The sequence below is a fragment of the Zeus faber genome (genome assembly GCF_960531495.2).
Source record: "Zeus faber genome assembly, chromosome: 2".
NCBI lineage: Eukaryota > Metazoa > Chordata > Actinopteri > Zeiformes > Zeidae > Zeus > Zeus faber.
In genome coordinates, this window is record NC_137189.1 from 52505061 (window position 1) to 52518033 (window position 12973).

The 12973-nt window shown below is 43.6% G+C and overlaps 1 protein-coding gene across 2 annotated transcripts in view; it reads right to left on the reverse strand.

Annotated features, from left to right (window-relative positions):
- elp3 (elongator acetyltransferase complex subunit 3) overlaps window positions 1-12973 on the reverse strand; it is a 37560-nt gene that overhangs the window by 1883 nt on the left and 22704 nt on the right. For both annotated transcript variants that reach the window (XM_079996580.1, XM_079996581.1), the window contains exons 10-13: window positions 9769-9962; window positions 2023-2113; window positions 1857-1922; window positions 1550-1777 (exon numbers count right to left, since the gene is read on the reverse strand). In XM_079996580.1, the coding sequence (XP_079852706.1) occupies window positions 1550-1777; window positions 1857-1922; window positions 2023-2113; window positions 9769-9962 (579 nt within the window). The remainder of the gene's footprint in view (window positions 1-1549; window positions 1778-1856; window positions 1923-2022; window positions 2114-9768; window positions 9963-12973) is intronic.

Below are 12973 nucleotides of genomic sequence, written 5' to 3' on the forward strand. Positions count from 1 at the left end.
AATATTGCCAACTGAGGCTTGTCTTGTATGTCACAACTCTCATCCAATGCGACACTAAAATACTCACATGCTTGAAGGTCAGAGTGCAACTGTGATTCAATAGCCGTGTTAATGTCCGATATTCTGCGTTCAACAGTGCTGCGGGACAGTTGGATGTCTGATACACTTCGTTTTAGTTTGTAGTCCTCAGGAGAAAAGATTTCAACAGCGTCACTGAGGCATTTTTTAACGAAGTCCCCTTCATTGTATGGCTTTTTAGCCTGTGCAATGTTCCAAGCCAGTTGATATGATGCAAGCGTTACGGTCTCTGAGTGCTTCGTAAATTTTTGGAAAATCTGTATCTGCTTTTCTGCCTGACTTTTCAAAGTGACCAACTTGTGCTTGCGGGGTTCAGTCCCTTTTGGAAGTTCCTGGTCGATGTTAGCATGGAGTGAGCTGAAGTGGCGCTGAAGATTTGAAGTTTTGAAATGCGCTAATGACGCCTGACATATAAGGCAGAATGGCTTGCCATTACGTTCAACAAAAAAATATAAACTCTCCCACTCTGTCAAAAACGTCCTGTGTTCATCTTCATATTTTCGTTTTGCTGTGCTTTTTCTCCCTGCCATTATGAGAGCGAACTTGACACTTTGTTTACTACTGAAATGATCTCGCGGTCCGCTCGCGACTGTAGAAATCTGCGAGCTGCAGCCAGTGTTGCCAGATTGGGCCAATCTGGCAACACTGGCTGCAGCTCGCGAGTCGCGACACACACACACACACACACACACACACACACACACACACACACACACACACACACACACACACACACACACACACACACACACACACACCCCTCCAGCCTTCATCGGGGATGTCGGATACGCAACGCAATTCACTGGCCGATCCATCTTATATGTTGACTACTAACCATGTCAAATAAACTTCCAAAGCTTTTCGAATCTTATTTGGTGTTTTATTAGTCCTAATGCCGCGTTAGACGCGTTCCAGTCGACTGGAACGCGTCTATACGTTGACTTTGTATGGAGGCGCTTTTGGTGTAAACGCGGCATTAGGACTAATAAAACAGGCGTTAATGGGACATGTCTCCTGCTGCTGTCCGCTTTGAGTAAATGAGGAAGTGATCCGCGGTGGAAAACGAGTGATACATCATAGCGATTTTATAATCATAATAGGGAATGAATGGCTCACTTTTTTTTTTTTTTTTCTGCGTTTTTGACGCTTGTCATGTGAAAGCCCCTTAAGAGCCGCATGAAACCAGCCAAAGAGCCGCATGAGGCTCGCGAGCCACGGGTTGGCCAGGCCTGGAGTAGATAGATCAGACACAGCTAGTAGATAGAGCAGACACAGCGAGTAGATAGAGCAGACACAGCGAGTAGATAGAGCAGACACAGCGAGTAGATAGATCAGACACAGTGAGTAGCTAGAGCAGACACAGCGAGTAGATAGATCAGACACAGTGAGTAGCTAGAGCAGACACAGCGAGTAGATAGATCAGACAGGGCGAGTAGATCGAGCAGACACAGTGAGTAGATAGAGAGCAGACCTGGTGCTGGAACTTGCTGGGGTCTCGGCTGCTAACCGGTACTACACTGCCATACACGTGAAGCTCGCGTACGATGGACACGCCCCCTTTGAGCTCTGGGCGAAACGATTGGGCGGAGCATCTGCGGAGGCGGAGCAGACCGATCAGGATGTCCTGCTGCGGGTCCTCGTAGGACAGGAAGGTCTCCCAGCCACCGTTAGCCACGTAGTCCCTGCGGACCAGCTCCACCTTGCACAGTGACATATCATGGAGGTTACCCGGCGTCGGTACAGTTACTGTGATGCTGCATTGAAGGACTCTCTGGTACCTGGTACGGACGCACTTTGTGGTGAATCTCCTGGATTCCAACCTCCCGGGTTCGAACATCTCGACACTGTGAGCACACACACAGGCTTTAAACATCATAGAATAAATATAAAAATGATTCTCCGGGGTGGGGGAGGGGCTTGGCTTGTGTGGGCTTGGCCTCTCACCTCCGTCCCCATGTCCTTCATCCTGGCTAGAGCAAGTTCCCTCAGGTTCCCATGTTCCACCCCAGAACTAACCAATGGCATGGGGATGTCTCTGGAGAGAGAGGAGGGTGAGACAAACATAGCCTTACCCGGATAACCCTGGTCCGGGATCAGTCTTACCTCTGGACAAGATACCGTCCCGATTTTGGAAAGTCTTAGCCCACCAATTACGGGTGTTTTGACCGATACTTTGTCAAAAAGTGCTAAATTTTCAAATCAATTTGAAAAACTTTCTATTTTGAGTGTCTATATTTGAGAACCTTTAACATATAACCAAACAAATAAATAAAAATAAACACACTAAGAACTTTTTGATAGATAAATAAGAAGTTTTTTTTAAAAACATTACATAACATTTTTTCCCGAGTTCCAGTAAACACATCATCACTTCCTAAACAAATGAGTTCCCTGAATTTCCCATGAACGTAGCATGGCTGCCTGCTTGGAGAGCCGTGTCTAAACACACATGGATGGATTAATGCCTAGTCAGACTTCTGCGCTTGTTTTGGTGAGTAACTTAAAAGTAGTGTAGAACAGACAAATAATCAGTGTTTTTTTGTTTATTATACTTATACTATACTATTATACTCTCGTCTGGACCCCAAACACCCTGGTCTTCACTACTGATGTTTGGTGAGCCCGATCCACTCCACTAACATTAATGACTGTTACTCTGCTTTACAAATTCCTGTAATTATAAACCATAGACCCAAATTGCAGAACTTCCCTGTAACATGCAGGAATCTAAGCAATTAATTACCGGTTTGGACTTCGACTATCAGTCCCCCCCAAAGCCATGCACCTAGAACAATAACAATGCCTTTATTAAATGTCAGGTCGCTAACTGAGAAGTCATTTTTAGTTAATGAGCTTTTAAGTACCATAACCTGGATTTGACTACTAACTGGGCTGGACAGAAATGGCTCAGTCACACTCATTGAGACAGCACCTCCTCATTTCAAGTTCATCCAAACCACTAGAGCTGACCAGAGAGGCGGTGGAGTAGCTGCTGTCTTCTCTGATATCTATACCAGCCAGGAAATCCTTCTCTGAGAATTCACCTCTTTTGAACACCTTGCTATATCTATAAACTGCAGTGCCCCCATTTTAATCATCGCTTTCTATCGGCCACCAAAATCTAAATGTGGCTTTCTTGATGAATTCTCTGAGCTACTGTCCAAGGTCTCCACTGATTATGATTGTGTAATTATCTCAGGTGATTTTAATATTCACGTTGACAATCAAACAGACTCAGATGCTCAACACTTCATTAGCCTATTGGAGGCGTTTGACCTCACTCAGCACGTTTCTGGACCCACCCACAATAAGGGGCAAACTCTGGACTTAGGGTACAGTGATATTTAGTCCTTTGATATGACTGTGTCATGGATGTTGCTATTTCAGATCACTGTTACATATTCTTTGACGTGTCTGCTCTTCCTGTACAACAGAGGGGTACCCCAATAATTAAAAAATGCATCATTAACAATAATACCATTGAGACCCTTAAGAGAATTATAAATTAGTTACTGCTGTTCATGGTATCATCAACTGAGGATCCTGTGAACAACTTCAACTCCAAAATACAAAATATGATTGAGAACATTGCACCTGTTAAAACTACAAACATAGAAAAAAAAGAGCCTCCCGGAGAAATGGAGCGGTTGTTAGGCAGCTTAAAAGAGCGTGTCGTCAGGCAGAACGAAAATGGAGAAAGACAAAACTTCAGGTTCACCATGAAATTTACATGGATAGACTCAATCAATACAAAATAGAAATTAAACAGGCCAGAGAGTCTTTCTTCTCTAAAATCATTAATGAAAATATCAACAATAGTAAAGTGCTCTTCTCCACCGAACGACTTATTAATCCACCATCTACAACTCTGTCAGAGATGCTCTCCACTGAAAAATGTGAGGAGTTCCCTACATTTTTCAATAACAAAATTTTAGCTATCAGACAGAATATTAGTGCCTCAACATTCAGAAATGAACCTTCCCTTCAGTTCCCCAGTAATATGACTTGCTCCCATGTCTCACTTCGTCCCCTTAGACATAAAAAGACTGGAGGATATTGTTGGTCAGTTCAGGTCCTCCACCTGCTGCCCGGACCCCCTCCCCACCACAATTTAAAACAGTTTTTAACTGCCTAGCACATGAGGTATTAGACATTTTAAATGGCTCTCTTCAATCAGGTATATTTCCTGCAGCGTTTAAAACAGCTGTTCTTAAACTGCTCCTGAAGAAGATCAATCTCCATGCAACAGTTATTGCCAACTACAGGCCCATTTCCAACCTGCCGTTCCTCAGCAAAATACTTAAAAAACAGTTTACCTTCAGCTTAACAACTATCTCACCTCAAACAGCCTTTTAGACACCTATCAATATGGCTTTTGACCTCACCATAGCACAGAAACAGCACTTATTAAAGTTATGAACGATCTACACATAAACACTGATGCTAAAAAACTATCTATTCTTCTGCTCCTGGATCTCAACGCTGCCTTCGACAAGCTGACCATCATATTTTATTAGAGCGATTACAAAAATGGGTCGGCCTATCTGGCCTGGTTCTAAACTGGTTCAGATCCTACCTACAGGACAGGCAGTTCTTTGTTTTCATTGGAGATTTTGTCTGGAACAAAGTGGATATTATATGTGATGGGATTTTAGGTACATTTGGTACCGTTTGACTTTTTTTTTTCACAGCATTTGAAAGTGGATAATGAGAGCTTCAAAACAAGGGGTCACTTGTGTGAATCAAGCAATTATTTTTTTTTAAAGCCATGACTTGTTAATGACGAGGGTGTGGCAAACTGTGTTTCTGAGATAATCACCCTCAAAGTTCCCCAACACTTGGACCCATTCAGGCAGCTCCCAGAAGGCAAATGGGCTGGAGGACCAACAGAGGCACATGGCTACTTGCCACATGGCCACTTGACACCCTGCTGAATATGGCAATCTCTGTATTGTTCTTGTGTTGATAAGGAATGTTGAACAGCGTCATCGACACACAACATCTTTGTTTTTAAAAAAGCTTTTATTTAACAGTAAGGATATACATGTTTTATAAAAGTGAAATTATTAAGAAGTGCATACAACACAACAAAATGTACAGTCTGTCAATAATATGAGTTTCTGTATATCAACCTTGGTGTCATTTAAAATATATGTGCATATGCCAAATAGCCAAAATCATCTAGGAATGTTAATAGTTGACCAACCCATATTTAATTTCTGCTGGAGCCTTTTGTGAGCCCCTTTCATGTAACTCTCTCCACAATGAAGCCAAAGTCTACATCCCTTCTTTAGACCATGTATTAACCTGTTGAGCAAAGTCAAAACTGTAATGCATCTTGATGTGGTTGCTCGCAGGTTGAACACGGCCACCCAAAGAGAGGTTGAGGCGCTCACAGGTGTTCTTGGGAGTCATTGATCATGGAGTTGTAGACCTCCCTCCCCGAGCGTATTTCCTGGTGCTGTAGAAATCGCTTCTCGTAGAAACTTCTTCCGTTGTAACAACGGGCACATCTTCACTCTCCTCTGGTGGTTCTTAAAAATATTCTGTTTCATTGTCACAAATCAGGTTGAAATCCACTGTTTGAAATGTTCTCCAAGTCGGGTTCACGCTGATATCAGATTCAAGATTCAAGATTCAAGATTCAAGATTTTTATTTGTCACATACATATACATACTTCCATACATATATGCAGTGAAATGTAATGCAACGCACCCGGTGATAGCACACAATAAGTCCTAGGAAAAAGTACAAAAAATAAAATAAAATAAAAAGTAGAAAATTCCTTTCTAATAGACCGACTAACTGACTCCTAAAACGTAATACAGTAAGTGGAATACTTATAGAATAAGATAAAAAATATATAGAATAAAATACAATAAAAAATAAATTGAAATAAAATGGAATAGGTTGAAGGAATATGCCTATGTATATACAGATATGTGCATTTAAAGTGGCATGTGAATTAAAGTGGCATGTGAATGTGAATAGTGTGAGGTAGTGTTTGGGATAATACAGCACAGTATACAACAGTACGGCGCAGCAATACGGCCTCACGACCAACCCTGAACAGTGACACAGTATGCGGTACAGTATGCTACATACAGTACAGTAAGGTAGTGGAGCCTAGTGTATGGCTCAATGAGGGCCCCTGGTGAGGTCAGCGTTGACAGTTCTGATGGCTTGAGGGAAGAAACTCCGTCTCATTCTCTCTGTTCTCGCTGCGTGACTGCGGAGGCGCTTGCCTGACCGCAGCAGCTGTAACAGTCCGTTGTTGGGGTGATGAGGATCCTTCATGATCCTACGGGCTCTGCTACTACACCTCCTGGTGTATAACTCCTGCAAGGGGGGGAGGGTAGTTCCAGTGGTACGTTCAGCTGAATGCACCACCCTCTGCAGGGCCCGCCTGTCCTGGGCAGTACAGTTCCCAAACCAGGCAGTGATGTTGCCTGTCAGGATGCTCTCCACTGCTCCAGAGTAGAAGGACTTGAGGATCCTCACCGAGACCCGGAATTTCCTCAGCTGCCTGAGGTGGTAGAGACGCTGCCTCGCCTTTCTCACCAGAGTGTCTGTATGAACAGTCCATGTTAAGTCCTCTGTGATGTGGACTCCCAGATATCTGAAGCTGCTCACCCTATCGACAGAAGTCCCATTAATCCACAAGGGCGCGTGCGTCCTCGATTGTGATCCACGCCTAAAGTCCACAATCAGCTCCTTAGTTTTGCTGACGTTCAGGTGGAGGCTGTTTTCCTGGCACCAGAGTGACAGGTCAGCCACCTCCTCGCGGTAGGCCTTCTCATCGCAGTCGGTGATCAGGCCCACGACCACGGTGTCGTCAGCAAACTTGATGATGGTGTTGGAGCTGGACCTGGCCACACAGTCATGTGTGTACAGGGAGTACAGTAGGGGGCTGAGGACGCAGCCCTGGGGGGATCCTGTATTCAGGGTGAGGGAGCTTGACATGTACTTCCCCACCTTGACCACCTGGGGGCGGCCTGTGAGGAAGTCCAGGATCCAGGTGCACAGCGGAGAATTCAATCCTAGCTCCAACAACTTGACAGCCAGTCTGGTGGGGACGATGGTGTTGAAAGCTGAACTATAATCAATGAACAGCATTCTCACATAGGCCCCCTTCTGGCCATCCAGGTGCGTGAGCGTGGTGTGCAGTACCTGGGAGACAGCGTCATCCGTGGATCTGTTCTGCCGGTACGCGAACTGCAACGGGTCCAAGGTGCGGAGGAGGGAGGCGCAGATGTAATCCTTAATCAGCCTCTCGAAACACTTCATGACCACCGAGGTGAGGGCCACCGGACGGTAGTCATTCAGGCAGGTTGGAGAGGCGATCTTCGGGACAGGAACGACGGTGGACCTCTTGAAACAGGATGGGACCACTGATTCAGCCAGGGAGATGTTGAATATTGTGGTGAACACCGGAGCTAGCTGGTTAGCACAGGTCTTCAGTACTCGTCCAGATACGCCGTCTGGGCCCGCAGCTTTCCTGGTGTTCACCCGCATCAAAGCCCTCCTGACCTCGTGCACGGACACTGAGAGTGCGCGCTCGTCCCCAGCGGTGTAGCTCCAATTAGCCGGCGAGCTAGCGGTGCTGCTGCCAGACTCGAACCGCGCATAAAAGGAGTTCAGTTGGTTGGCCAGGGAGGCGTCCGCACTCGTGGCTGGGGAGGAGCTGCTCTTGTAGTTTGTTATTGTTCGCAGCCCCTCCCACAAGCGTCTTGTGTCCCCCCGCTCCATCTGTAGCTCCACGGTCTCTCTGTACGTCCGTTTAGCGTCCCTCACCGCCCTCCGCAGATTGTACGACGCCGCTTTGTAATTTTCCATGTTACCAGATACAAGTCCGTCGTTGTAAGCGGCCGTGCGCGCATTCAGAGCGCAGCGGATGGATTTATCAACCCATGGTTTCTGGTTTGGAAATATCCAAACTTTCACCGTGGGAACGATTTCATCCGCGAGCGTAGCCACAAAACTCACTACAACCTCCGTAAACTCGCTGACGTCACATTGCTGTCGTTTTCTGTGTCGCTGTCGGAGAACTGACTATCATCAACGAAAAATGTCCAGTATGCGCTGCACACTGGCATACACTGACTTGGATCTATCGCAATGATCAGATTAAGGTCTGAGATATGATTTAGGTCTTCCTCCACCCGCTTCTCCTAATCCATAACAACACGGAGATTAAATTTAACAGACAAGTGATCCTTTACTTTTTCGTGGCTTATGCCACATACACAACAATTTATCCAGGTGTGTGTAAAAGTAGTACGATTTAAAGGTTGAATTCTCTCAAAACGGGTTCATATTGTGACTTCACATCACATGGAATATGGAGGAATGATCTTCACCTGGATGCTCGCTTTAAAGGAAACGATCGACCGGCGATGTTCAGCGTCTTGGTAAGTGAACTGTATTTCTCCATGTAATCTAACGGGAATATTTTACTCCACGGTTTAACATTTTTCTACTATTTATAAATCAAACTCGGTTTTGAAAATACATTGAGAGATAAAAAAAACACAAAGGAACACGAATCTGGAAAAATTGAATTTTCCTTCTAGAAAGGTTTTTTCAATTTATTTGTCGGCTCGTGACAATTTTAGAAATGCGCGACATGGCGGGTTTCGCCGCGGTGGGCCACATATGTGGAGTTCCCCAAGGTTCTATTCTGGACCATTATTTTTTAACCTCGATATGCTCCTACTTGCACATATTATAAAGAAACACAAAAGAAATGACCATAATTATGCAGATGATTCACAACTGTACATATCCTCCTGATGACCTACTCCCCATACACTCCCTCACTCAGTGTATTAATGATATTAATACATGGATGTCAAAGAACTTTTTACAACTGAACAAAGACAAAACAAAAATACTCATCTTTGGTGTAAAGGCTCAAAGACAGAAAATATCAGCTCATCTTAGTTCTCTGTCCCTGGAGAGCAAGAATGAAGCCAAAAATCTGGGTGTAATCATAGACAGTGATCTAAATTTTATGAGCCATATTAATCACACCACGAAATCAGCCTTCTACCATCTAAAAAACATTTCAAAATGAAGAGGCTTCCTGTCCATAGAAGACTCTGAAAAATGTATCCATGCATTCATAACAAGTAGATTAGACTACTGTAATGGCCTATTCACCGGCCTCCCCAAATGAGCTGTGCAGCGGCTACAGTTAATCCAAAATGCAGCTGCACGCGTTCTCACTGAGACTAAAAAGTCTGAACACATCACACCTGTTCTTGGATCTCTACACTGGCTCCCCCTCAAAACTAGAATTGATTTTAAGATTCTGCTGCTTGTATATAAAGCTCTAAATGTCCTTGTGCTCATTACACACGGAGCAGCAGGAAGTGTCAGGTCCACAGGCAGCGATGTTTTAACCATCCCTCCTACTAACTCTGTGGAACACCCTGAGGACCTGAGAGAAGTGTGTGTGTGTGTGTGTGTGTGTGTGTGTGTGTGTGTGTGTGTGTGTGTGTGTGTGTGTGTGTGTGTGTGTGCTGTGACATTGGTTTATTCTGCACTGGCTGTTCTTATGGTTGCACAGACATTTGATATATTTTCTTTGATTTAATTTCTCTGTAAAGAGCATTGTGTTGCCCTGGTATGAAATGTGCTTTATAGTAAATAAAGTTCAACTTGACTTGGTCCAGGGTCCGTCTCACCTCTGGACGCGGTACACCCTGGTCCAGGGCGGAACCAGGGCCAGGATCCGGGCCACAAGGTCCACCAGGGTGCTGGGGGAGTAGCTGTGGTAGCGGCCGCTCTTCCAGAGCTCGTAGAGTCCGGTTCCTCGGATCACCAGCGTCGGGTAGAGCTTTAGACCGTCAGGCCGGAACGCAGGACTCTCAAAGAACTCCTGACACACACACACACACACACACACACACACACACACACACACACACACACACACACACACACACACACACACACACACACACACACACACAAGGATGTGAAATAAACAGAGCAATGAGGCAATGGCGGAGGAGAGAGAGAATAAGCAGCAGATGCTGTGAAGTATAGAGGGATGAGGTTTGATCAGGAAGAAGGATGGTGTGAAGGATAGAGGGATAAGGTTTGGACAGAGATAAACAGACAAACATTTTGTTCACTCAAGTTGCCTTCATTAAATATAATGCAGATATGATCTATAATACAGATAGGATCTATAACACAGATATGATCTATAACACAGATGATCTGTAATGCATATATGATATATAATACAGATATGATCTAAAATACAGATATGATCTATAATACAGACAGGATCTATAATACAGATATGATCTATGTATTCTATATTTGTACCACTGAGTTTTTTTCCTACTCAGCCGCTCCAAAATGATTTGGATTCATCTTCGACTTCGATATTCGATCTTCGACTCATGGTTTAGAGCAGACAACTGGAGATTCTATTACTTTTATTGTTCCATCTGCTGTGTATCTCACACAGCGTGAAGCACCTTATCATCAGCAGCACCATTATTATTAACCTGATGGAAACCTAAACTAAACTAACCCTAACCTGAAGGAAGCCTAATCTAAACTAAACTAAACTGAAGGAAACCTAACCTAAACTAACCCTAACCCAAAGGAAACCTAACCTAAACTAACCTGAAGGAAACCTAAACTCAACTAACCATGACATGAAGAAAATCTAACCTAAACTAACCCTAACCTAAACTAAATAACCCTAACCTGGGGGAAACCAAACCTAAACTAACCTGAAGGAAACTTTAACCAACCTAAACAAAAGGAAACCTAATCTTAAGGAAACCTAACCTTAATTGACCATAACCTGAAGGAAACCTTAACTAACCCTAGCCCGAAGGAAACCTAAACTAACCTAAAATAGCGGTAAACTGAAGGAAACCTAACCAAAATTAACTATAACCTAACGGAAACCTAAACTAACACAAACCTCAAGGAAACCTAACCAAAATAACCCTAACTTATTGGAAGCCTAACCTAAAAAAAACCTAACCTGAAGGAAACCTAAACTAACCCTAACTCCAAGGAAACCTAAACTACCCTAAACTAACACAAACCTGAAGGAAACCTAACCTAAACGAACACAAACCTGAAGGAACCCTAACCTAAACTAACCCTACCTTGAAGAAAACCTAAACAACCCTAAACTAATACAAACCTAGAGGAAACCTAACCTAAACTAACCCTTACTTGAAGAAAAGCTAAACTACCCTAAACTAACACAAACCTGAAGGAAACCTAACCTAAACAAACCCTAACTTGAAGGAAACCTAAACTCACCTAAACTAACCCTAACCTGGAGGACACAGAACCTAAACTAACCCAGCCCTGAAGGAAACTTAACCTAAACTGAACCAAACCTAATCTGAAGGAAACCTGAAACCTAGTGTGAAACAAAATCTAACCAAAACAAACCCTAACCTGAAAGAAACCTTAAGCCTAGTGTGAAGGAAATCTAACCTAAACAAACCCTTACCTGAAAGAAACCTTAAGCCTAGTGTGAATGAAATCTAACCTGAAGGACACAGAACCTAAACTAACCCAACCCTGAAGGAAACTCAACTAAACCAAACCTAATCTGAAGGAAACCTGAAGTCTAGTGTGAAGGAAACCTAATGTAAACTACCCTTAATCTGAAGGAAACCTCACCTAAACTAACCCGAACCTGAAGGAAACCTAAACTTAACTAACCCTTACCTGGAGGGAACCTAACCTAAACTACACTACCTTAACTAAAGGAAACCTAACCTAACCTAAACAAACCTTAACTAAAGGAAACCTAACCAGGGGGAAACCTAACCCTAAATGACCATTACCTGTAGGAAACCCAAACTAACCTCACCCTAACCTGAAGGAAACCTAAACTAACCTAACCTTAACCTGAAGGACACCTAACCATAAAAAACCCTAACCTGAAGGAAACCTAACCAAAACTATCCCTAACCTGAAGGAAACCTTAACTAAATTAACCATACACCGAAGGAATCCTAACCTAAACTAACCCTACCCTCAAGGAAACCTAACCTAAACTGCTAACCCTAACCCGAAGGAAAGCTAAACCAACCCTGACCCAAAGAAAACCTAAACTTACCTAAACTAGCTCGATGCTGAAGGAAACTTAACCTTAACGAACCCTAACCTGAAGGGAACCTAAACTTACCTAAACTAACACTAACCTGAGGAAACGTAACCTAAATAACCCTAACCTATTGGAAGCCTAACCTAAACTAACCCCAAACTGAATAAAACCTAGACTAACCTACACTAGCCCTAACTTAAAGGAAACCTAAACTAAATCAAGGCCAAAGGAAATCAAATCTAAACTAACCCTAACCGGAAGGAAACCTAAACTACCCTAAACTAACACACACCAGAAGGAAACCTTACCTAGACTAACACAAACTTGACGGAAACCTAAACTAACACTAACCTGAAGGAAACCAAACCTAAACTAACCCGCCCGAACCTGAGGGAACCCTAACCTAACTGAACTAACCTTAACCTGAAGAAAACCTAAACTAACCTAAACTAACACTAACCTAAAGGAAACCTAAGCTTAACTAACCCTAACCTGAAGGAAACCTAAACTAACCTAAACTAACCCTAACCTGAAGGAACCCTTACCTGCACCTGAAGGAAACATTCACTAACCCTAACCTGAAGGAAACCTAACCTTAATGTAAACTAACCTTAACCTGAAGGAAACCTAAACTAAACTAACCCTAACCTGAAGGAAACCTAACGCAAACAAACCCTAACCTGAAGGAAAGCTAACCCTAACCTAAAGGGAACCTACCATAAACTAAACCAACCCTAACCTGAAAAAAAACTCACCTAAACTAACCCTAACCTACCCCGAACCTGAAGGAA